General features: G+C 39.0%; 1 protein-coding gene across 1 annotated transcript in view; it reads right to left on the bottom strand.

Annotated features, from left to right (window-relative positions):
* Positions 1 to 1,753: 1,753 nt before the first annotated feature.
* Positions 1,754 to 27,564, bottom strand: part of GPC4 (glypican 4) — a 169,717-nt gene continuing 143,906 nt past the window's right edge. Inside the window, exons 4-9 of the mRNA XM_077285338.1 lie at positions 26,817 to 26,982; positions 13,895 to 14,025; positions 10,873 to 11,019; positions 8,481 to 8,611; positions 7,569 to 7,744; positions 1,754 to 5,238 (exon numbers count right to left, since the gene is read on the bottom strand). Coding sequence (XP_077141453.1) covers positions 5,018 to 5,238; positions 7,569 to 7,744; positions 8,481 to 8,611; positions 10,873 to 11,019; positions 13,895 to 14,025; positions 26,817 to 26,982 — 972 coding nt within the window. The 3' untranslated portion in view covers positions 1,754 to 5,017. The remainder of the gene's footprint in view (positions 5,239 to 7,568; positions 7,745 to 8,480; positions 8,612 to 10,872; positions 11,020 to 13,894; positions 14,026 to 26,816; positions 26,983 to 27,564) is intronic.

Below are 27,564 nucleotides of genomic sequence, written 5' to 3'. Positions count from 1 at the left end.
CACATTTTCTGAAAGTAGAATTTCTGATGAAAAATATATTCAAACTGGTTGAGTTCTCTAATAACACGAGTATGAAATACAAAAAAACAAAACAAAAATCTTCCAATTGGCAATATACCTTTTTTGCATTTACTGACACTCCTATAAAATACAATTTATGAATTTGTGTTCATTTAGCCACGTAGAATTGAATTTTCTCAAATTGGAGAGCAATTAAAAAAAACAAAGTAAAAATTTACATTTGACCAACAACCATCCACAACTTAAAAAAAAAAAATTATAATAATTGAAGAACATTTTTTTAGACAAGTTAATTAGAATTATATATGAAATGAGTGAAAACATTAAAAATTTCCAGATTTTCTAACGCAACCCAAATATACTTACACAGAGTTGAAATAATTTAGAAAGTACAACTGTTTAATCGAAACACCACAAACTCCTTGGCACATACACTTGGCTTCCAATAAACCGAAATACTTACAAAACCCTGAAAAAGGCTGACAGTCTTCCTTTGCTAAATTATTTTATAGTTACTAAGTAACTGTGTCATGTTTTGGTATGTGCAAATAAATTCGGCAAAAGTTGATTCCACTGTGTACAGAGTGGGGGGAAAAAAAACACACAAGGAAATTCAACTTGTCATAGTTAGTGCATGTACATAAAAATACATGGGAAAGCAAATGGTGGTATTGGATTTATCCAAATAGTTCAGGTGTGGTTTTCCAAACATCTGTAAGATATTAAAAATAAAAATGATTTTGTACCAAAAATAGACAGATTTTGGTGGAAAAAAACTAAAATCAAAAAAAGGTCAAGCTAAAACTAGCATGGCTTTAATAGTGAGCCACAAATGCGTGTGTGGCACAAACATTTGTACATGTTTAATATATATATATATATATATATATATATATATATATATATATATATATATATATATATATATATATATATATATATATATATATATATATATATATAAAAAAAAAATATCTTTCCTGTTTTTTTTTTTTGTTTTTTTTTTACACTTTACGCAACATAACTGCCACAACAAAAGCACGTTTTATACATGTAAAAGGCACATAAAATTAACAAAACACACATTTTAGGCAGAAAGATCAATTAATCATGATCACCACCCAGTTACTGACTAAACAGTCAGCAACATCCACCACCTCCTGATAGCGAAGCAGTCTGAGCAATGAAGGATAAAAACAAACATTTATAGATATTTTGTTTGATCATACATACATAAAACGACTCGGATTTAAAATATTCCACTAAGGTGAAAACTAGAGAAGTATAATGTTACGTGAGGACTAGTGATGAGCGAATATACTCGTTACTCGAGCACGTTCGGGTGACCTCCAAGTATTTTTTAGTGTTCGGAGATTTAGTTTTCATCGCCGCAGCTGAATGATTTACATCTGTTAGCCAGCATAAGTACATGTGGGGGTTCCCTAGAGAATCCCCACATATAATCAAGCTGGCTAACAGATGTAAATCATTCAGCTGAGGTGAGGAAAACTAAAATTTCCGAGCACTAAAAAAATACTCGGAGGTCACCCGAGCGTGCTCGGGAAATCTCGAGTAACGAGTATATTCGCTCATCACTAGTGAGGACCTATTGGGTGAAAAAAGAAAATCCATCACACCAAAATTATATTTTTGGATGAAATTCTAACCAAAGTACAGCCTGTATTTTCCTTCAGGTGCTCAAGTTTCGTCACCTGATGTTAATATAAATAAAAAAAATTAAGAAATTACTTGATTGTTCATTAAATTGACCTTACACCACAGCATGGAAATTAAGTTCTAATCTCCACTAGGCCAGGGGCCACTGAACACACACAATTAGTGATGAGCGCAAGTGCTAGTTACTCGAGTTTGCAGAGCATGCTCGGGTATGCACCGAGTAGCGCCGATGCTCGAGTGAGATGTTAGCGCCCCCGTGACTGCATGTTTCGTGGCTGTTCGCAACAAAATATTTGGGGATTGCAGGGGTTTGTCAGGTAATCCCCGCATGTTTTGTGGCCGTTTACAGCCGTGGGAATGCGAACATCTCCCTCGAGCACCTACGCTACGGAATGCATACCAAAGCACCCTCGGCAAACGAACACTTGCGCTCATCACTAAACACAATACAATCCTGTATTAATGGATTTATATTAATAATGGATATTTCCAAATTTATTAACTCACCCCCCAAAAAAATTACAATTTGATTTTTAGATTTAACATCGCAGATTACCCAATGGAATAATATTGTTTTAAATCCAGGTTAGTTGATAATATGTACGTATCTCTGGATTACATTTCTTAAAATTATATTCACACCTAAATTTATTATAGATTAATATACACCTACGTATACTTTCCTTCATAGCTTAAATAAATAGAAGCAGAAGCAGACAAAGATATGAGACATACGTCTGCGTTTGCCTTTTATTTCCAGGATCGGCACCTGCTGCCATCTTGAAATTCTCATGGCTAGCAAAATATTCCAGGGATTATATAGGGAATAGAGGACACCTTAACCATTAGAAATTTGTTGTTTTAAATCTGTATTTAGAAATTTTTATTTGCTCGACTATGTGAAAAAAAAAAATAAAATAAAATAATGAGTACAAATGTTACAATTGTGTTTTATCATCTGTATATTATATTCTACTGAAAAAAAAAAAGGTACCATTTGGTAAACAGACTTTCGGCAAGACTGGTAAAGCAAAAAAGTTGTTAAAGACCATAACAAAAATATATATACCGTATTTCCATTGACTTCAATAATAAGGATTTTTTTCCTATATTTGAAGTGTTGTATAGTAAGTGGATATCCAATTGAGGACATTAAATTTTCATAAAGCCGTTGGCTGTGCTAGAAGGGTGACAATACTTCGTTAGACTCCATTTTATTTATCTCAGCCTAAGATTGTACTCTTGAGAAATGTTTAAAATTATTTAAGATGTCACTTTTTTGTAGGGGAAAAAAAAAAATAAAATCAGCTATTATACATTTCTAAAACTATATTAAGACAAATATATTTGGGTGCTATTAACACTAACAGATAGGCAAAACGTGTACAGCCCCCAAAAAAAAAAAAGTTGGAAAAAATTTGAACAGCTGGAAAGAATTCAGGGTTGTACGTGAAAAGAAATCTAACTAGGCCTATAGGGATAGCTCTAGTAGTTCTAATATGGAGACCAGACTCCCTCCTACTAAAACTAATAGCCCTCAGAGCAAAAACGGAAATTCCTCAGAATTGAGGTAGTTATTACTAAGTATTAGCACACTTTCTCATTCTCCCATCTTAAAGTTATTTACAATGTCTTCACCAAATATTTTTGTCGTTTTCTCTTTTCGTTTGTTTTATTTTAAATCAGAAAAAAAAAATCTAAAAATTATCCATGCTATGAAGCAGTTTTAATAAATAATGGGTTAACTTATGATCAAAATCCCCCCCCCCCCAAAAAAAAAAAAGAGATAAAAATAAAAAAAAAAAGTCAGATGGCAATAGCAATGAATGTTCGAAAAGAAACCAAGTTGGTAAATTACTCACGGCTGAAAAATGTATATAAATTTGTTCCTGTTTATTGTAGACAAACTTACAAAGATCAGACTCCTCCTTATAACAGTAGGTATTAACTAACTTTGTACAAAAAAAAAAATTATATATTTATAAAAATTACATCCCCTTTGCTGCGGGTCACAATTTACATTGACAGATCCTATATTTGAATATTTTAATTTATATAGACAAGTATATAAAACTTCCTCACTGAAAATAGTAAAAAAAAAAGTAATACTTGTATTGCTTGATGTACCATTAAAACCAAGTAATCCAGGGCGAAAAATTATATTCAAACATAGAACATTTGGATGTTTAAAAAAAAAAAATGTATACAATTGGATACATTCCTAAAAAGCTTAAATAAAATGCCTAGCGGTGTATAAAAGATCATTTTCTAGGGGTGGAAAAAAATAAAAATAAATTGTTGAAGCCATTTTCTTTCATCTCGATCCTCAACGGTCTACGATATTTGTTAATCAGATTTTTATTTTCAGTCAATAAACCTCCAGCGATCACCAACTAGCTGAAGACATCTAATATGAAGAATTATTGTAGCGGTGTCCAAATAAATTCACTAAAAGCCAGATGTAATACTGCATGAATGTACAGTAAACGTTAAGCATGGGCCACTTCTAACATGCTGACCAAGCGCCGATAGGCAACATTTGCCCTTGCTACACAACAGGTTACATACACCAGACCAGTACAAAGGGTCAGTGTTAAAGAGTCAAAAATAAAAGGAAAAAAACAAAAACATTTGTAAATACTGTAATAGCAAAAAATAGTTTGTATTGAAATATTTTAAATTTTTTTTTTTAAACTGATTGAAGCGTCTTGACGTAGAAATAGTAAAGATGATCCATCTTAATAAAATGCTTTAACATATGAGACCTAGAAAAAAAAAAATGGACACTTGATCGACGTACCAAACACATCATGGCCTATAACACTACCTTAGAGAGAAAAAAAACCTATTCTGTAAATATATTAAAACAATGGCATAACAAAAAAAAACAAAAAAAACAAAAAAAAACTTTACTTGGTTGGTCAATTTATCCCAAATTAGAACAAGATAAATAAAATTAGCTTCTGTACACGTAAAAAGAAAAAAACCTAGATGTGACACTGGGATTAATGACATGGAAAGGTGATATAAAACACTAACGCTCAACTACCTACACATCTGTATATACATGCCTGTTTGCCACACTAATCTTAATGGGTCCACGTTTTCCAGCACAGCGAGGAATAAGAATGAATCCAGCACTTGACTCGGTGGCACCGTGTTAAAAAATAAACCATAACACCTTTGTCCGTTGACGTACAAAGAGATAAAAACTGTTCGATGGATTTATAAAGGAGGAAAAAGGTGCATTTCCATTTTGATTAAAAAAGTCTTTATTTTTTTTCATTATTTTGCTAAAAGTGTGAAAAAAAAACTTCCATTATCTCCAAAGTCTCACCAAAAGTATGATACTTGGAACAAGAAGTGTAAATGAGGCAGTGTTGGAATGGGCTCCACTTCCTGGGTTCACAGCTTTATCACTATTCCTGTTGATTGGTTTTATTTTGCCTGGGTCGTCTGTAGATTTGAGGACAAAATCATCGGGGGATTTTCGTGGGTCGCCGTCACCGCTTCCACTACCTTCTCCGCTGTTCTCATCACCTGTGTGACCAAAGCAGACATTTTTTTTTTACTCATTTGTAAAGCAAGCACATTATTGACAAAACGGATTTAAAAAGGTGCATTAAAGACAGGTGAAACTTCACTGTCCACAGGGGTATTCTTGAACATACAATACTGAAAGGGCCACGTTTTTAGATGTGAGGGAAATAAGGCAAGCCTTTGGTCAAAACCTAGTTTATGAACTATTTAAAAAAAAACAAACAAAAAACATCCTACCCATCGTATCTTAACCCTATAATCAGAATTGTATACACCATTATTATCCATGTCAAAACCAAAAGAAATCTATGACGGAGGCTCAGAATGGGGCATCCAACACAGATGGGAACCTTCGACTGTGCACAGCTCTACAATCAAACAGGCCATAATATCTGCCACCGTAAAATGTTCTAAGTGGTATCTTTGATGCCATGAGGTTATTTTAAACTTTTAACAGTCTAATAAAAGGCGAGACGCTCGATCTGACTCTGTATTGGATGGCTGTCATCTAATACAACATGTCCGCTGCAAAGGCTGCTGCAAGGGTAATGTTTGGCTGGCCATAACTTCCCTCGGCTAATTGTAACAGTAGTTTTGAATCAGATGCATGTCAATTTAAAGCACCACCTGTGTTTCTTTTATTATTTCAGTGCTGGAGTAGTGTCACTAACCGGAGTTTCCTGCCTCTAGTATTATACTCACCACCAGCCATCTTTATCTCTTACGAGGCGCCGCTTCAGTCCTGGGACTGCAACTTCTGACTGACCGGAAGTCAGAGGTAGCAATCACAAGTTCTCCGTGTAAGTCAGTGACATTGCTCTGGCTCTCAGACTTACACCGAGTTCCGACTTCTGGATCGCCCAGCAACCATTGGAGCAATCCGGAAAGTCAAACTGCTGGAGACTGACCGGAGCGGAACTGATAACAGCAAAGAGGGCGGCTGGTAAATATGAGACTAGGGACAGGGGAACTTACACTAGTGGCACCACTCCAGCATTAACCCCTTTCAAGACGCAGCCCTTTTCCGTCAATATGGTCATGTGAGGGCTTATTTTTTTGCAGGACGAGTTGTACTTTTAAATGACACCATTGGATTTACCATATCTTGTACTAGAAAATGGGGAAAAAATTCCAAGTGTGGTGAAATTGCAAAAAAAGTGCAATCCCACACTTGTTTTTTGTTTGGCTTTTTTTCTAGCTTCACTAAATGCTAAAACTGACCTGCCATTATGATTCTCCAGGTAATTACGAGTTCATATACACCAAACATGTCTAGGTTATTTTTTATCTAAGTGGTGAAAAAAAATTCAAAACTTTGCTAAAAAAACAAACAAAAAAAAAACGCCATTTTCCGATAACCGTAGCGTCTCCATTTTTCATGATCTGGGGTCGGTTGAGGGATTATTTTTTGCGTGCCGAGCTGGCGTTTTTAATGATACCATTTCGGTGCAGATAAGTTCTTTTGATCGCCCGTTATTACATTTTAATGCAATGTCGCGGCGACCAAAAAAACGTAATTCTGGAGTTTCTAATTTTTTCCTCGCTACGCTGTTTAGCGATCAGGTTAATGCTTTTTTTTTTTATTGATAGATCGGGAGATTCTGAACTCGGCGATTCCAAATATGTGTAGGTTTGAGTTTTTATTTATTGTTTTATTTAGGATGGGGCGAAAAGGGGGTGATTTAAACTTTTATTTTTATTTTTTCATATTTTTAAAAACTTTTTTTTTTTACTTGTGCCATGCTTCAATAGCCGCCATGGGAGGCTAGAAGCTGGCACAACTCGATCGGCTCTGCTACATAGCAGCGATCATCAGATCGCTGCTATGTAGCTGAAATGCAAGTGTGCTATGAGCGCCGACCACAGGAGGGCGCTCACAGCAGGCCGGCATCAGTAACCATAGAGGTTTCAAGGACCTCTATGGTTACTGTCCTGACAAATCGCAGACCCCTGATCATGTGACGGGGGGGTCAGCGATGCGCTCATCTCCGGCCGCGCGGCCGGAAGCGGTTGTTAAAAGCCGCTGTCAGCGTTTGACAGCGGCATTGAACAGGTTAATAGCGGCGGGTGAATCGCGATTTCACCCGCCGCTATAACGCGCACATGTCAGCTGTACAAAACAGCTGACATGTCGCGACTTTGATGTGGTCTCACCGCCGGAGCCCACATCAAAGGGGGAGACACGACATGCGCAGTACTAATACGGCGCATGTCGTGAAGGGGTTAATATAAAATTGCTGGAGTGGTGTTTAAAGTTGAATGAAACCAACAAAAGCACAATATGGTTTTCACAATTTCTTATTGGCCAATAACAAAAAAAAATTACTTACTAATGTCGATGAAATTTACATCATTCCCATTGTAAGCATTCCTCATTCTGTTTGTCATGGCACGAAGCGCTACCTTCTGACGACGAATCGCGATGTCTGGATTTGTGGTATCCACGTGCACATCAGGATTGTTGACCTGATTTTCCAGACCATTGGCCAGTACTGCATACATATACCTGGAACATAAAATGAGAGAGTATGAAAGGTAGAAAAACAAGAAAAAAGAAGAACTAGGACTTCAACTTTTTTTTCCGCTTTGAGAACTTTGATCACTGGGAACTGCCACCTGGAAGAAAGTTTTAGTGCATGTGCACACTACGTATTTTGGCTGCCATGACCAATCCCAAAACTTCCTGAAGAAGTGGAAACAAAACGCTGTGAAGAATAAACATTTGCATTTTTATGTAAAATGACATGCTGTTTATATGTTCAATCTTGTGAATTTTTTTTTTCATTTATTATTATTATTTTTTTTTTTAACTGCTTCAGGTTTCCAAAGACACCAAGCAGTTAAAAGAAGTGATCTAACTAGTCTTCAGGTGTGTTACCCGCTGGTAACAGTGGGAAGGCTTAATACACGCCCGGAAGACAACCAGATGTCACGCATTTTTGCTTTAAAAGTTACTACTAGTTTCTCCATTGATTAAAAGAAGGAAAAAAAAAAAAAAAAGGCCAGTGCAGAAGATGCCCCCCAAAAAGCTGGAAAATAAAAGTGAAAAAAAAAAAAAAAATAAATAAAAAGCCAGCAGTCTAAAACATTGAAAAAGCGCTCAAAGCATGACAAAAGAAAAAAATGCTTTAGGTTTAGAGAAGGAAAGGAGAGTTTTCTGCAGCATTTTCCACTTTAAAAATGGACGAATTTTGGTCACCTGCAAAAGACATCGTGCCCATCGAGAAGAGGACAACACAAACCTGCTTTTATCGCTTCCATTCCAGCAGTCATCTTCAGTTACACCTGACGTCCAGTTGTTTTTGCAAATGTTATTTGGCAGAGAGGACCAAAACTTTTTGGAAACCTTCAACTTTTGTTTCACATCTGACACCTACAAGCAGAAATTTTCAAGATAAGGGAACATTTTCCAAGCAAATGTAATTTATTTTTTTTTCACGGAATTTGGGTTTCTAAATTTTTACCATTCCCAACAAGTCTTTCGACAGAAGCCTCAGATTATTCAATAATGCATTTGGTGTATGAAACAGAGACAGGCCTACAAATTCTATGGTCTCTAACAGTCTATATAAAGTGCATGCTGAAATCTACCTAGCAAATAAATCAAAAGCTCGTTTTACACCGCTGCCCCTTGAGGTGCTTAGCATGGCTGGAACATACGGACTTAAATCCTCATCACAGACGCGGATTCTTTACTGTAAGGGTATCTGCACACGTCCGGATTTCTTGCAGAAATTTCCTGAAGAAAACCGGAAATTTTCTGCAAGAAATCCGCATTTTTTTTTTTGCGTTTTTTTTAGCATTCTGCAAGCGTAATTAGCTTGCAGAATGCTAAAGTTTTCCAACCGATCTGTAGCATTGCTTGGAACACTGACTGACAGGTTGGTCACACTTGTCAAACATAGCGTTTGACAAGTGTGACCAACTTTTTACTATAGATGCCGCTTTTGCAGCATCTATAGTAAAAGATAGAATGTTTAAAAATAATAAAAAAAATAAAAAAAATGCTTATACTCACCCGCAGACAGCTGATCTCCTCAGCGGCGTCCGTTCCGTATAGATGGTGTGTGCACGCAGGACCTTCCATGACGTCGCGGTCACGTGAGCGGTCACATGACCGGTCTCGACCAATCACAAGATGGCGACGTCATCGGCAGGTCCTTCACCGCACACCCGCTCCAGGAACCGAAGCGGCAGCATGCAGCTGAGAGGCGGGAAGACATCGAAGGTGAGTATAGGACTATTTTTTATTTTAATTCTTTTTTTTTACCAATTATATGGTGCCCAGTCAGTGGAGGAGAGTCTCCTCTCCTCCACCCTGGGTACCAACCGCACATAATCTGCTTACTTCCCGCATGGTGGGCACAGCCCCGTGCGGGAAGTAAGCAGATCAATGGACTCCTAGGTGTGCGGAATCCCCTGCAATTCCGCATTTTAATGAACATGTTGCTTTTTTTTCCGTGATGCGATTTTTTCGCGGAAAAAAAGGCTACATTTGCACAAAAAATGCGGAATACACTGAAAATAATGGGAGGCATATGTTAGCGTTTTTTTCGCGTTTTTATCACGTTTTTATAGCGAAAAAACGCGAAAAATACTGAACGTGTGCACATGGCCTAAGAGCAGCGAGACGATGGAACTCTCTGCCACATGATGTAATGGTTGATTCACTACAGAAAGTACAAGGAGATCTGGATGCCTTTTCTCATTAACTATAATATTACAGGTTATGAGTTCTAAAGATCATAAGAAAATTATCAGTTCATCTCATTGGTGTAGAAAATGTATTGAAGGGCACGAAGGCATCAGGCTGGCTCCTGAGCTGAAACCATGGAAGGGTAAAGTGGAAATATCAAAACAAATGTGATGTTTTATATATGAATAAAAGTTTTTTTTGCAGTTGCTGGATTTTTCCACTATGTCTCCTTTGGGTTCTAAACCTCTGGAGATGGGGTGTTGATCCAGGGTACTAGTTTGATTGCCATGTCGAGTCAGAAGGAAATTATTCCATTAATATGGGGCAATTAGAATCTGTCTCATGATGGTTTTGCCTTCCTCTGCTTCAATATGTTAGGTTATAGGTTGAACTTGATGGACTTGTGTATTCATTCAACCTTAAAACTATGACTGTTGATGGTTTTATAAACCTACCTTACTACTTTGTCATGCACATGCAATAGTCATCAGCTTAGCCCTAGTGATGACCGAACATGCTCAACCGAGTATCTTCAGCGTGCTCGAATAATATGTTTGAGTCCCCGCGCCTAAATGTCTTGCAGTTGTTGGACAGCCGAAACACATGCATGGATTGTCTGTTAGTCAATCCATGCATGTGTTGGGGCTGCCAAAGAGCCGTGAGACATGCAGGCGCAGGGACTTGGAACATATGTTTCGAGCACATCGATACACTCGGTCAGCACCTGAGCATGCTCTGATAACTTATCCGTGCACGTCTGCTCATCACTACTCAGCACCATTTGTTTTTTTATGAATACTGTGCCACCTTGGACTTCTGTGCACCTTAGGACTAATTAGGAAAGCAGGACTGATTTTCTTTTGTATTTGAACAGAGGTAACCACAGAATGATAAATCAAGGAAATCAACAGGAGAACAAAATCTGAAATATAACTCACTAGTCTATCCAAACTTGTCCCAGCCGCAGTAGTTGGTCTTTCTTCTGGGCTGTACGATCTAAACCGATGATTGATGTTACTGTCTGATATCGAACGGGAAACCCTTGAAGGAGGGAGTGGCTTGGGTGGGCCACATCCTTGAAAAACCTATAGAAAAAAATAAAAAATAAAAAAAAAGGCAATTGTAAAGCAGGCTTGACTTATAATGTTACAAGCCACCTATTTGCTAGGAAGAGGAAACGGAGAACCGTGGATTTGACTGCTACAGCATTTACCAGACACTGATGATAGAGCTATTTGAAATGCCATAAACGCTTTTAGTGAAAAAAATAAATCACTATCGCACTCGTGCCAGTTTGTCAAATTTTTGATGTCTTGCACCAAATTCATCTTTCCATTTGTGCAGTATATTTTATAGGTGAAAAAAAAAAAAAGCGCCCTAATTCAAGCCTTTTTTTGTGTGCAATTTTAATACTACGCTATTACCCCCTCCAAGGACTGGTAGGCTGTGACTGGTTGTCTCATCTGTCATTTGCATATGTGTTGCCTCCATATTTATTCAGTGGGTTTGCATTAGTTTAGGTCAGTGTTTTTCAACCAGTGTGCCGCGACACATGGTCGGGTGTGCCGCGGGGAACGGGAGTCAGCTGTTCTCTGTGCCGACTGTCAAGCTGACAGCCGGCACAGAGAAGCTGCAGCGCGCCGGCTCCCGAAGATCAATTGTACTCGCAGACATCTACCAGCTGCGAGTACAATTGAGGCTCTGACTGCCGGGTCAGAGCGACGCCAGCAGCGTGATCAAGTCATGTGATCACGCTGCTGACGTCACTATCCGGCGCGCAGGAGAAAGAAGAGACTTGGTGGTAAGTGCTCCTGTGCTGTGGAGCTGAAGACACCGAAGATTCAGCGTGGGGTGGGTTTATGGGGAGTATGTGGGGGGATTTATTAAGTGTGGGGGGATTTATTCAGTGTGGGGGGGGGGGATTTATTCAGTGTGTGGGGGGATTTATTCAGTGTGTGTGGGGATTTATTCAGTGTGTGTGGGGGATTTATTCAGTGTGTACGTGGGGGGGGGCTGGAATTTATTTAGCATTTGTGGGGCAGGGTGCATTTATTCTGTGGAAGGGGATGGATTTATTCTATCGGAAGGGCAGTGGATATATTCTGTGGGGGTGAGTGGGGAGATGGGGGTGGACACAGTAGCGAGGGGAAAAATGTGTGCTGACAGTACTGGGAGCAACGGTGATGGGATGTGTGAGGACAGTATGGGGAGTCGGGGGAATGTGTGAGGGGGGAATGTGTGAGGAGGAAATATGGAGAGAGCAAAGGGGTATGTTAGCAGGGGGGGGGGGGGATGTACAGGAGGAGGCTATTAGAAATGTGTGCAGACAGTATGGGGGGATGAAAGTGTGAGTGGACACATAATAGATACTGAGTAGTGTGAGGGTAACAGCCAGGAGGAGACAGTATGCCAAGTAGGAGGAGTGTAATGAAGGGGCACAGTAGAGAGACTGGGCTCTCTATGAGGGACACCGTATGAGAAGGCAGTGTGAAGTATGGAAAAGAGAGAGAGGGTAGTGTGGATGGCATGTACCATAAGAGGGACAGTGAGGGTCATATGTGCTGGGAATAAAGTGAGGGGCAATTATTTACTCAGAGGCTCAGCCTAGGGCAGATATTGTTATTCCGGAGCATTATAATAACACTGCTATCTTTAAGGGTGTTGTGTCGGGATGTGCTGCAGAAGACAGGAGAAGATGGAAGTCTGCAGAAACGAGCTCTGCCGGTGGATGAGAAGAGTCATCATGGCATCTGGACAAGGTGAAGATGAAAAGAAAGAGGCGACTCCACAAACAACGTCATCTATCAGGTACATGGATGTAAATGTGTTTTTTTTGTGATACTAATTCTCATTTTTATTTGTTAGGAACATTAAAGGGGATGTCCAAGCTTGTGATGAGTCTGCAGTCATACTATGTGACTGCAGACTTCTGAATTCTCACAGTGCACACTGCTATCATAATTCTCTGATGTTGGTGATTTACATACATGCGGTCACGTGCTGACTAGACATGTGTGGCCTCATTCAATGAAAATGAATTGACTGAGGCCGGACACGTCTAGTTAGAATGTGACCAGAAGTATCCAAATCACATACTTGTGCTGTCATGACCGTCCACTCTGGCCACCGGCAAGGGAGAATCCTGAAAGTGTGCAGTGCTTGCGCTGTGAGAATTCAGAAGCCTGCAGTCACATAGAATGACTGCAGACTTTCATCTCAAACCTGGACGCACCATTTTGTGCCATTTTGGTTGGTGGTGTGCCTCGGGATTTTTTAAGTATAAAAAGTGTGCCGCGGCTCAAAAAAGGTTGAAAATCACTGGTTTAGGTGACCCTTTTTTTTAAGTCTTTATTCCTTATATTTTATATGTGATTGCTTGTTTTTTTGTTTGCTTTTCTTTTAGTTTGCCACTGAGGGCAGAGTCTAGGGTTGTCCAGACGCCTTTGAATAATTCATTGTGACTTTTTAAAAATGTGCTAAGTTTGTCACAATTGTACTCCAACCCAATGTAGAACATTTTGATGAATTTGGCACAAAAAAAATAATAAAAAAAAAAATCTGCGAACACCACAAGATGTAAAAATCTTTAAATTATTAAATCAGATCCTAAATATCTAAAAGGTTCATGTTTAACAGATTTGTGTTAATATATATTGAAGAGGCTGTTCCAATCATGTCCTAATGCCATCCTAGGGTCATATGGACATTATACGGAGATCTCTGCTCAAGATCACACCAGACCGCCATACTAGAGAAGTCGAATTGACAAGTGGCTAACAAAAAATGGTTTTCACCAAAAGGTGACTCCGCCAGAATGGGGAAAAATATCCAGATGGCTGTGGCCCTTAGGAGACAGAAATATAGCAATTATATGATTGTCGCAGTGGATTTTATAAGAAAGGGACTTTGTCAAGTGACTGGGACTGTGTCAAGCGACTGGAATATTGCCTGGAAACAAACCTTCTGAGATACTTGATTGCTGTTTTCCTGCATGTTCATTATAGCCTCTGAAATTTTGACATCAATGGGATCCATGACAGTTTCTATATTGAATGGACCCTCCAGTCGTTCAGCTACCTGTAACATGGAATCTAAAAGAGAAAGAGAAAAAAAATAAAAATTAACGCCAGGTAGCTGCAGGTAAAGCATTTTTATTCATTCAATTCTGTTATTTCCACCGTTACGGATGGCAAGTTCACAGTAAAGCTTTATTTTATTCTAGAACTGACCGTTATTAGAACACATTTTGCTAACATTTGAGAAACAGTTTTTGCAATGTTTGCTCTTCAACTGAATTCATCCTTAAATAAGGCTGATCAGTGTATATTTTCCAGTGAAAGGACACTTTGTGAAGTTTTGGTACTAGTATTCCAACGCAAACTGTACATTTTGTTACAGCAGGAAATCGACACTGGCAGAATGTCAGCCATTAAAGCAGCCAAGACCATGAAGGTTTGTTGGAATTTTTAACCAGAATGAAAAAGGTCAAACCCATTACCCAATCTAACTCGCTAAAGTATTTTCAAAGAGAAAGGTTTGGACAATTTTAGAAAGAAATTTGATCAGTAAGTATTTTGTATCAAACCATGCAAAGCTGAACCTAGAGGGGATAAAAAAAAAAGCTAGACTACTAAAACAGAGCAAATCCAAAGTAAAATTACAGTAGTTGTACAGAAGGTTCCCCCCCACCATGTTCCTGTTTAATAGCAAAGATATAGAAATCCATGAGAAAAATTGCGGGATGGAGAATCTAAAGCCATATTATGGAACTACTCTTTGCTGCTAGCCCCATGGTCACTCACCGACCTGTAAAAATGATCTATTGGTCTTTTCTATATCCGTAAAACTCGATTATCAAGACTTACAAATGGAGGACACACATAGAAGACATGGCGGGAAAAATGTATCACTAAGCTTTAACTTGTCCCGACCTTACTGACGTGATGCAACAGTAGGTCACAAATCAGGCGCTGGCTGTGTTACACAGTTGACACCTTTCTGAAAAATTATCAACTTTTGGGTAATTGAAACAATGAAAAACATGAGCTAATGGCTAACCATTTAAATGCTACTGTCAATCACTGACAAATAGCAGGCTCCCATCAAATGCATGTATCATGATCGCGAGGGCAGGGGAGATGTAGCCAATCAAATGATCGAGGGTTCATGTCCTCTTAGGGGATTACAAACAATGGAGAGAAAAAGTAAAACTAAAAAAAAGAATCATGATAATAAATATAGAAAATTCAAAATCAACACTTGTTTGCCGGAAAAATGATTTGATATCACATCTGTATAAATTCAATCTTTCAAAATATAAATTTGAACAAAACGTATGTTATATGCAGTAAAAACAAGAAAAAAAATAAAAATTACAGAACGGCCAGTCGCCCAAAATAAGATCATTAAAATCAGCTTTGCCATGCAAAAAATAAGCACGCCGTTCCATTAACAAATGTTTTATTTTAAAGTTAAAAAACAATTTTTGATTAAAAAAAAAAATCAGATTATTTTTTCAACGCTTAAAAACAAAAAAACGCATTTGGTAATACCTTAATCTGACAAATCTGGGAAATCATTTCACTAGGTCATTTTTAACGCAGAATGAAGCCCGTAAGAACAAACAATACAGAGGGTTTTATTTGCCATTTCATCACACTTAGGCCGGCGTCACACTAGCGAGTTTTACGGACGTATGAGAGGTGCAGAAAATACGGATTGCATACGGTACAATGATTCTCTATGGCCCAGCTCCTATCTGCCGTATTTTACTGATCCGTATTATACGGTCTTGTACGGCCGTAGAAAATCGCAGCATGCTGCGTTTGTCACCGCATTGCGCAAAAAAAAAAAATCGCCAATGAAAGTCTATGGGGCGAGAAAATTACGGATTACACATGGACCATGGACCAGCAGTGTGACTTGCGAGAAATACGCAGCGGTGTTCTATAGAAAAGCTGGTAATTCAAATGCCGGCTTTATCTTTCTCCTTCACAAACCCGACATGATGTGAGACATGGTTTACATACAGTAAACCATCTCGTATCCCTTTTTTTTTTTGCATATTCCACACTACTAATGTTAGTATTGTGTATGTGCAAAATTTGGGCGCTGTAGCTTGTAAAATAAAGGGTTAAATCGCAGAAAAAATTGGCGTGGGCTCCCGCCACTCCGCAAGAGTGGTAAAGCCAGTGACTGAGGGCAGATATTAATAGCCTAGAGAGGGTCCATGGTTATTGCCCCCCCCCCCCGGCTAAAAACATCTGCCCCCAGCCACCCCAGAAAAGGCACATCTGGAAGATGCGCCTATTCTGGCACTTGGCCATTCTCTTCCCATTCCCGTGTAGCGGTGGGATATGGGGTAATGAAGGGTTAATGTCACCTTGCTATTGTAAGGTGACATTAAGCCAAGTTAATAATGGAGAGGCGTCAATTATGTCACCTATCCATTATTAATCCAATAGTACGAAATGGTTAATAAAACACACACATTATTTAAAAGTATTTTAATGAAATAAAGACACAGGGTGTTTTAATATTTTATTATACTGGTAATCCACCTGAAGACCCTTGTCACCTGAAACAAAGTTAAACAAAACAAACAACAAAATTCCATACCTTCCGTCGTGCAGTCAGTCCCACGATGTAAATCCATCTGAAGGGGTTAAATCATTTTACAGCCAGGAGCTTTGCTAATGCATGTGTGCTCCTGTCTGTAAAATGTTTTGAATGAATGTAATGCAGGGGAATGTGAGGGATTACTGTATGTAAACCATGTCTCATAACCTGTCGGGTTTGTGAAGCAGATCGCAAAAGCCGACAATTGAATTACCGGCTCTTATGATATCTAGCGCTGAATATAATAATAATAATAATAATAATAATAATAATAATAATAATAATATATATATATATATATATATATATATATACACACACACACACACACACGTACACACATACATATACATACCTACCTATATACACACATATACTGTATATATGTTTTAACGAACATTTGAGCCAAAAAATCCATTAGATGTCGGTTTTGCAAGCCTGCGAGAAAATATCGCAGTACGGATGCCATACGGATTACATACGGAGGATGCCATGCGCAAAATACGCTGACACACCCTGCCTACGGATGACATACGGATCACTATTTTGGGAACATTTCTGCATATTACGGCCGTAATAAACGGACCGTATTTTCATACGCTGAGTGTGACGCCGGCATTAAAGTGTTTTTGTATGTTGTATTGTAAAATGTATGGGGGTTTCAAAATATCAACTTGTTGTGCAAAAAAATAGAAACTGCTGATATGGCGACAAAGAAAAAAAAAAAAAAAAAGTTATGGCTCTTGAAAGAAAAGGAGGAAGAAATGCAAATTAAAAAATTAAAACGGTCACAGTCAACCATTCCTTTATATTGCCGCAATGCTACCAATATTTACAGGGGCATGCCCATCTCCAAGATTTTATCCTAATAGGTAGTCTGGGTAATAATAATAATATTAGCAAATACCTCCAATTGGAGGGATACAGTGTGGAGGATTACCTCCTGTCACTGTATCACCGGGAACCCCTGGAGAGCGGTCACATCTGCCGATGTGACAGCTCTCCATGGGAGATAGTCATGGGACACTCGTTATTAAATGGATTACATGGGATCGGAGTCTATTGGTTTTTTTTTTTGTTTTTTTTTTTACAGGTAATCGAGGGCTTCAGGGACTAGGTGATTGGCGAGTACTGCATGTACTGTATGTCTATATGTGTGTGTGTGTGTTTTGCTTTTTTTTTTTTTACACTTAAACACAGTAGCCTGATGATGGAACTACTGCTGTCCCATCATCAGGCTAGCTGTCACTGTAGCAGGCATAGTCGGATGGGACTAGTAGTTCCATCGGACGATGCCTGCTTACACACACGTGCGCAAGCACACACATACAGCCCCGCAGACACAGATACACAGACACCCGCACATTGTCTCCGCACACACACTCTTCCCCTTCCCGATCTGCGCTTCTCGCAGGCACATCGGCAGATCTTTTTCACACCTGCGGTTTTGCAGCGGATGTGCCTGACTTAATGGTAGTCAATGGGTGCAGAAACGCTGTAGATCCGCAAAAAGAATTGATATGCTGCGGAAAATAAAATGCTGCATACCTGTGCCGATTTTTCCGCAGCAAGTGCACAACAATTCTTCATTTCACATAGAATAACATTGGTTGTGCATGACACTGCGGATTTGATGCAATTCCGCGAGTCCAAAAAACGCTGTAGATCCGCATTAAAATCCGCAACGTGTGTGCCCATAGCCTTAAAATTTTGTCTGCAGTCTGTAACCATGTACCTGCATACATATAACAGCAGTTTAACATGACTTTATTGGAGCAATACAAAATCCGCATATGCAAAATATGTACCCAAAATACAAATGCAAAATACGTACCCTTTACCTAGAAGCCCAGCAGAGTCACATGCACCGAGAACTGCTGAAAGATTTCCTCAGAAAAAGTGCAATTTTATTTTCCCTCTTCAAAAAGTTTTTAACCTCTGAGCCCTTCATGTCTACCTTCATATTCGAGTGCAACCTAACCAGGAATGTTAAATCTTAAAAACAAAGGCCAAAAATTAGAAAGCTAAAAAAAAAGTTGTGTTTTTTTATTTTGGAAAGAAAATTCCCAGAATCAGATTTCAAAACCAAAATGCCCCTTTTCCTAACGTATCACCAAATCGTAATCAGAATGACAATACCTCTCACTAATGGAATTCAATTGTCCCAACCTAGAGACAGGAATCTGGCTAAATGCATATTTTGTTGAAAGCAAGAAAATACAATAAAACAAAAAGGAGTCAAGACTTTTTTTTTGTGATGGCCTTTGGTAAAGAAAAAAAAAAGTTGCTTTAAATCCCTGCGCAAATGCCATTGGCATGAATATACCATTGTGATACAGGAGGAGAGAAATCCCTTTGATGTGTCAGTAAATGAGACTTGGTAAATAGAAACGCACAGGCCAAACTAGCTCGCTGTTGTTACTTATCCACACCCCCCAAATAAAATAAAAAAATCTTGGCATTTGACAATGTGACAGCCTTGGGGGTGGGTGGATTTTTTATTGATCATCATAAATGTGCCAGGTACAAATCGAGGTCTTTTTTTTCCACCTCCCATGTCAGCTATGAGAGCAAATTATTTAATCTTGTAACTTTGTATTCCCTTAGGGGCCACAAAAGGCCCCAGATTAATAATGTGTTAGTGAGAGCCTGAAAGGAAACACAAACCCCCGATTCTTCTGGCTGTTTGGTGTCTTTGTAAACGTGGAGTTATCCAGGCCATACACAAGAGCATGGGAATTGTGTATGAACTGGCTCTTTTGTTATTCCCGATGCCATGGCAGTACATGTATCACAGCTAAAGAATGCAAGGTTTTTTCTTTCCTCCCTCCTTTTGACTGTTGATACAGCAAATGCATTTGGCCTCCAGCTGAGCTCCTAAAGTAAGCTATAATAGATAAGAAAGTCTAATAATTGGCTCACAAGAATATACTCAACTGTAGCAGATAGGCATTGATAGTGTAAAAGTGGAGGAACTCATTAAAAAAAAAAAAGTATAGTATGCACCTAGGAGAGTGGATTTTTGAATATCTAGGACTGGAATTTCTGACAAATACTACTATTACTCACATTAGCACAATGTGAAAGCTTTAAATTATACCAACTAAACACAACTTGACTCTGAAATTAGCAAGAAAACTGCTATACGGAATAGCAAAGGTATGACTATATTGGATCGACAACAAATGATTGACGTGACTTTACGCTGCCCCCTCGCTCTACTCCGCTATACTAAACAGCCAAAGTCCAGGAGTCATTTACAAAGAAAGATCTTCGTGAACACACGCTCCTACAAATGCTTGTTCACGATAAGCTCGGCTGCTGATCGACAAATGAGTAAGACCCCTTCCATTTCTTACAATCAGTCACAATCCGTTGAAAAGACGGACCCTGTGCAGATTGTAAAAAACGGATGCACTGGGTCCATTTTTTTGACGGATCCGTCAAGGCTATGTGCACACGCTGTGTATGCGTCTTCGCAGCGTTTTTCTGCTGCGAAAAAACGCATACACAACACAACCCAGGTTAAAAATAATTTTAAAAAAATCATGATATTCTTACCTTCCGGCGTCGCCTGCAGCCTTCCCGATGCTCGCGATGCTGCCAGCAGCTACCGTTCCCAGTAATGCCTTGCAATACAATGACCTGTGATGACGTAGCGGTCTCACCAGGATCCGTTTTTTTTTCACAAAACGACACATTGTGATGGAAAAAGAAAGACGGAAGTGCGAAAGAGGCTTAAGACACTCATCATACCTCGGTAAAATGATCTTTTGTGCTGCAGCAAGATCATCGTTCTCGGCAGCGCATCGTTATGTGTGACCAAGACTCGCACAGCTGACAACCATCATTCAGGGTGTACCTGAAGCTGGGTTGGCCTGTGCAAAAAGGCTACTAAACCAACGTGTACCCAAAGCGCATTTCAGATGCCCAGATGAAGCAGGGTCGGAACGCAGGTCCGGATCTGTTGAGAAGGCCAATGTGGTAAAAGTATTATTCTTTTGGGTATGTCTGATTATAAAGTATCTTGGTGGTCCCCAGTTCGAGGTGCTACGCACTCTCCAACGCGCGTTTCGGAACCAAGTCCTTCATCAGGGGGTGTTATATAACGGGCTTTACCCAGACATTCCTGTTTACCCTTGCTTATCTGATTGTTTTGCACCTTAATCCAGTATATAACATCTCTTCTTTAACATCCTTTTTGTGGTCCCCCATTCGTTTATATATCAAGTGTATGTTGTACATAGTTGTCGCCTTTTATTGTTCCTTGTATTTTATCTTCCAATAGTGCGGGCACTATTGCACACAGTGCCAACCTTGGCCATTCATCTTTCAATAAAGGCATTTTTATACCATTTATATTATTGTCCCTATACATATTTTCTGTTTCAATCCATGCTCAGTGGCTTCCTCGGTTTCCCTATTCCCGAATGGTCTGCCATTCATTACTCAGGACGTACATACTATTATTATTCATGGTTGATGTTCAGATATGGACTTCCTCTTTATTTAAGTTATGTCCACTTTTTCTGTTTGTGCCATCAATTCTAAGAGAACCTGTCATGAGATTCATGTCACCCAGACTATGGGGAGCTTCAATCAGAGACTCACTGTTATTGCAGCCATGTACGTTCTCCTCTGAAATGCTGTGACGCAAAAAAAAAAAATTTACAATGAAAACCAGGTCGTAGGCTGTGGCCCAGATTCATCAAGACAGGTGTTTTTCACGCTTATCTTGAGGAGTGGAGTATGTTAGAATCAGAGGCGCCTGATTCAATAAGGTCACACCTTTTCATGAAAAGTGGTGTGCGCCACACTTCAAATCTTCAGTCAGTGACTGGAGTAAGATTTCTAGAGCAGTTTGCCATGAATTAATCGACTTGTGGCGTCACACCTCGGTTCCGTCTTATGAAAAAAGTTGCAACATTGCATTGCACAAAAGTTGTGACATTTTAAAGTGATATGCAAATTGCCTATTCAGAGAAGAAAAGGACTAAAACTCTAGCGCCACCTATTGGAAGTAGCAATCCTAAAAATTCAATATCAACTCTAACAGGCCTTGCCATAAGACTTAGGATAAAAGTCAAACTACAATCTCAGTTTGCAGACATGGTGTTTCGGCGTGTTGCCCCTCCTCAGTGCAAAGCAAGAGATCTCAGTTGACTGTACGAAGGACCTCTGATAGGGTTCTAAGGGGTAACGTTTCTCCTTGTGGAGAGTGCATGCCTGACACTCCAGGGTAAGGAGACTTATAAGCCATGCAATGCTCCTCCTGGAAAATATGAAAATTGCCTCTTTTTAAAGAGATGTGTGTAATTACTCCAATGAATCAATTGAGGTCTTCCAGTGATTCCAGTTTAGAACAGTCAGCAGACTACTAATGATTAGTAACATTTCATGTCTATCTAGTCAGCGTTATCAACTTATAATTTCAACTAAAATCTGAATTCCACGTACCCCAGGAATGAAAATCACATTCAACCCATTAAAAAATATATTTTAGTACTTTCCCTATGACATGTCAGCTCCTTTCGAATTCTAGTCTGTAAGACAATGCCCTAGTTAAGCCACAGTAAAACGAGTTTTGCAATCTGTTGGTTGACTACAAACCGGTTAATATGTGCACCCCTCAGGAAGTATGCCACATTCCTTGAAAATGTATTTAATTAGTTACAAAAAAAAAAAACTACTTAAGAGACAAAAGGCATAAAGAAAAGATCTGAAGTAATAAAGTAAAAAAGGGCGAAACTCGGCAAGCGAAGCACTGATTAATTAAAGCATTTTGTTAAATTCATGACATGGTTCTGGGGATTAAAGCATTGTTCAATGCCTTAGGCGTCTGAAACCTGACGTGCATTAAGTAACAAGAGTATACACCAACCCAACAGGGCAGCAAAAATACTTCCACACAGACATCATCTAAGAGAAACGCCTAAATGAAACAGACCGTTGGCTATGAGATTACAGTATAAAGAAAAATGAGGTTATTATTACAGTATCCTCCACTTCAGAAAGATAAATACAACTCAAAACTACTCCGTAGCGACAAATGTTGACAAAAACAAAGATGAGATCTAATCCGTAACAACAAAGTGCACACACCTAAGCGTCACAGTTAATGTGAAAGTATCTGCTTGTATGAGATTGCATGACAGCATTCTTTTAGAAATCGTGCCACTCTTACCCATGGGCTGCATCTAGTATTGCAGCTCTACCACTACGAGTTGGACTTGCTGTAGTAGAATTGTGGCAATACCACAACTTTAACATTGTACTTTGGGTACCATAGTCATGTCCAAAAGTTTTGAGATTAACACATTTTGGTTTTCACAAATGTTGCCGTTTCGGAAGTACAATTATCAGCATTTCATCAGTTTTTAAAGACTCAATCTTTACAGTGCGGACCCTTATTTTTCAAGGCTTCTGCAATTTGTCCTGACAGCTGGATAACAGCTTCTGGTCCAAATCCTGACTGATGAAGGGCCATTTTTGTCTAATCAGTATATGGATATTCTCACAATGTTGTTTATGTGAAGGTACCGTCACACTCAGCGACACTGCAGCGATATAGACAACGAGCCGATCGCTGCAGCGTCGCCGTTTAGGTCGCTGTAGAGACGTCGAACACAGCAGCTCCAGAACGATGCAGGAGCGATCCTGTGACGTAGCGGTGACTCACTTATCGTTCTCACAAGTCGTTAGCTCCATGTAAAACATTGCTGGCATCGTTGCTTTTGCTGTCAAACACGACGATACACGCCGACCTGACGACCAAATAAAGTTCTGGACTTCTAGCTCCGACCAGCGATATCACAGCGGGATCCAGATCGCTGCTGCGTGTCAAACACAACGAGATCGCTAACCAGGACGCTGCAACGTCACGGATCGTTGTCGTTCTCGTTGTAAAGTTGCTGAGTGTGAAGGTACCTTAAGTCTGCCCATCTTTTGAGGACTGGCCACAGGTTTTTAATGGGATTGAGATCTAGGGGTTTTCTTAGCTATTGACCCAAACTTTAAATGTTTTGTTCAGTGATCCACTTACATACCACTTTTGTCTTGTGATGTGGTACTTCATCATACTGGAAAAAAACATTGTTCATCTCTCACCAATACAGGAGCATTTTGGTGAAGTTGCTCTTGGAGGATGGTTACATAGTATTCTTTATCCATGGCAGTGTTCTTAGGCAAAATTGTGAGTGTCCTCACTCCAAGGATGAAAAGCCCCCACACAAGAATGGTTACAAGAAAGATCTCAACATGCTTTATTGTTGGCATCACACAATCTTTTAGTAGATCTCACCTTTTCTTCTGTGGACAATCATGCTTTCTGATTGTCCTAAACAGCCTAAGGAGGCTTCATCAGAAGAAATTAAAAAAAAATACACACTACACTTCACCCCAGTCCTCAGCAGTTCAATCTCCGTACTACCTGGAGAATGTCAGTTTTTGTTTTGTTTTTTTGAGAGAAGTGTCTTCTTGGTATCTCTTCTTGACACCAGGCCAGCCTACAAAAACCTTCGCCTCATTGTGATGGATATGCATTGACACCTGCCTGCTGCCATCCGAGATCAAGCTCTGCACTAATGTTACACTGGTCCATCGGCTGAATGAACCCTCTTTAGAAGATGGTCTTGGAAGTTGCTTCACTTTTTAGAAAGCACTGGAGCCTTCTTAACAGCAACTTAACTTCTCAATTTGACACTCTTAATGATCTGATCAATGGCTGATTTAGAGACAATCTTACATAAGCAGAAATGTCCTAGTCTGTAAAGCCTTTTTTCATGCAAGGCAATGATGACTGTTTCCTTGGAATTAACAAGTTAACAAAACACAACTATGCAATTTTTTAAAATTCACTTGATCACTCTTCATAAATTTATTAAATCAAGATGAGCTATTGTAAATTGCCACTATAAAACTGAAGCAGAAAGCTTTGTGAAAACCAAAATTTGAGTCACACTCAAAATTTTTGGCAATGACTATCACAGGCCAACTACTGAAAAAGTCTGACCAATGGTAATGAAAATATTTTACAGAGACTTTCAAGAACAGCACTGGCTTGCCTAAAATAATCAGTGTCTGCATATAAACCTCAGGCAAACCAGGACTGTCAATGACCAGTGATAGAAGCAAGGCATGCAAAACCAGTGGGCAGAATGGTGCGTTGAGTCTTTTAGCCATGGGTTCAAAGCCATGTGCTTAGTTTATACTATTAAGACAAACTCTAAAAAAAGCAAACAAAAACCAAACTTTTCTTCACATACTTTACTTTAGATGGTATCAAAACCTCCAGGGCAGCCATTTGGCTTTTACATTCTTATATTTAGGAGTAAAAGGAAAGCTAGTGATTTTCTAGCCTAGAGCACTGTATCAGTAGTATGGAAAAAGAGATGCTATAATTGCTAGTTATTACGAGAGTAAGGAACCAGAGGGATCGTCTAAAGGGAAATATATGGAGAAGATTATACATTTTCAGTAAAGGCTCTATTTTTGTGTCTCCTGAAAAACTTCGTAAAGAATTTTTGCTTTTTCAGTAGTGTCAATAATTAACTTATTAAAGCCGACATCTATTAATGCTACTACATAACACAAAATAAGCTAAACAGTCACCAAATATAGCAAACAGACCACCTAAATCTGTAAGGCTCAACAGTCATTACATGTATAAAACGATTTGAAGTTATTTAAACTTTTTATCTTTATAGTTGAGACTTTATCATTCGGGCTAAATAGGCAACAGATATTCCACCTGAGGGCGATAATGTTCTGTACAGTGAAGGAAAAAAGCATACAAAAGGAACCAGAGATTCCCAATCCTCAGAAAATATATAATTGTCCCTGTGTACGCACATTCCTACAATACTCAGCTATTCAGCTTTAACAGCTGAGGTCTTCGAGAAAATGAGAAGCGACTCATTACAGATAATGTGAAAAGGGAAGGTTACATAACATCAACCTGTTACTCCTCAACGAAAAGCAGCAATTATGTCCGACAGGCTGATGAAGTAGCAGAAGACAATTTTGGATGCAGTTATTAATGGTGTTCAACTGTATATCATTTTATAATATTTCTAGATGGCAGGACTGCAGTCAGATATTATTCTTAGATCGGATCTAAAACAAACAAAAAAAAAAAAGGCAGTAAAACAGCTCTATAATATAGTCATACTATACTATATAGTCAGATGTTTTTCTTACCTTTTCAGGTTACATCGGGGGCTTATCTACAGCATTACAGAATGCTGTAGATAAGCCCCTGATGCCGGTGGCCTTAGCTCATACGATTTTTGGGGTGACAGATTCCTTTTAATGCTATATTAAAGTATTTTTGATAGGAGAAAGCAAAAAAATAAAATAAAAAAAAATAACGCAATCTGTTTGGAGTAATTTGCACATGAGAATTGTAAAGGTGCCTCCTGTGTTGGGGTCACCAACAGCAGCCCCACTTCTAGTCTAGCTAGGTCACTCGCTGGAATTGCCCCATCATGCCGGAAACTTCTGGCCATAACAAGGGCAAGAATAGAAGTCCACAATGTACTGAGAATGAGATGAGCACTACGATTAGACTTTCTGGACAATTCAATGTTCAAGTAACGGAATTTCATTGCAAACCTAAGTTTGAAAAATGGTGAATCTACATCAATAGAATATCAGGCCACAAGCATTTGTAGGAACCCTTGTTCCCAATTATCGGCAGGTATAAAAGGTCAGCAATCACCTGACAAATGAGCAAAGAATGAGCAAATTGGGTTATCGAGTCATTTATACCAGCAAAAAAAAAAATTGTTACTGTCGCAATAGTGATGGTTTGGTTTCCATTATTTGTTGTCAATCTTCCCTTGTTAATGGCGTGAAGGGCCGAAATCGGGACATCTTATTGCACCAATAGGGCTGTCAGACGGCCATATAAATCGGACAGAGATTGGAATGCAGTGCACAGACTGGCTGGTGGCTCTTCCAACCAGAGGGAGATGGCATCATATACTTCTAGGTAGTGGTCATGCTCTGGTCAGAAATGCTGCTGATCAGTCTGAACTGTGGTCTGATCTAGGTCCGATTTATATGGCTGTCTGATTCCGCCCTTAGGGTGATTTGTTGTCTTTTAAAATCCTATCAAATTAAGAGCTCTGTGATGGATCTCAAGGAGCTTCTTGGACACGTTCCTTAGATGCATACGTCAACCATAAAAACAGTAACCAAATACTGCACTAATTAAACTCATGCATACATAATAATTGAGACTTCTAGATCAAATGTTACTCACCTATAAAGTTGTTCCAATCAGCATCTAGATCCCCAGGGTTGGCCAGGCAGCCTCTCAATACATTCAGACAGTAGTTGTTACAAGGCTTGACTGTAACAAGTCCCCGGCAGTGAGGACAGTACGTCATCTTCATCATTGCTCGTACACAGTGAGGGGTGGGGTTTACCTAAAAAAGAAATGGACATTTTTCTAAATGGTGTAAAAAGTAAGCAAAAAACCCAACACCTCTTAATATTATGAAACATGTAAAAACTAGAGAGGATTGAATCGTTTTGATATTTGAACTAGCCAGCTACGGCAAACTTTCCCCAAAAAATTTATATGCAGAGAATAAAATCACTTCCAGGTGTAGGTACTCCAATTGCCCTGAAGAGACATGTATAACACACTCCGGTCTCCTAGGACTGTATATAAACTCTTTTGAATTCTTTAACGCAATTACAGCCTTAGTAATGTCAAAATGACTTCAACATATATGGCTATGGGTAAACACATGGTAACCTTTATATTCTGCTCTTCTGCCCAACACTCAAAATCTATACAGTTTATTCAGTTTTTGGCCTTTTCTTCATATATTTCTATTGTTAAATTATTACATCCTCACATTAAACAGATTCACACTACATTGCTGCTGCATTCCTTGCCTTGCCTTTTATACAGGCTGTCCTACACAATGTGATGTCCTACACAATGTGATGTGCTATACTATCTGATAGCCACAAGGCATTATTGGGAAGCCAGTCCGAGG

The sequence above is a fragment of the Ranitomeya variabilis genome, chromosome 2 (assembly GCF_051348905.1).
Source record: "Ranitomeya variabilis isolate aRanVar5 chromosome 2, aRanVar5.hap1, whole genome shotgun sequence".
In the NCBI taxonomy this organism is placed as follows: domain Eukaryota; kingdom Metazoa; phylum Chordata; class Amphibia; order Anura; family Dendrobatidae; genus Ranitomeya; species Ranitomeya variabilis.
Note: the sequence above shows the minus strand (reverse complement) of the source record. Positions and strands in the feature narration are given on the sequence as shown.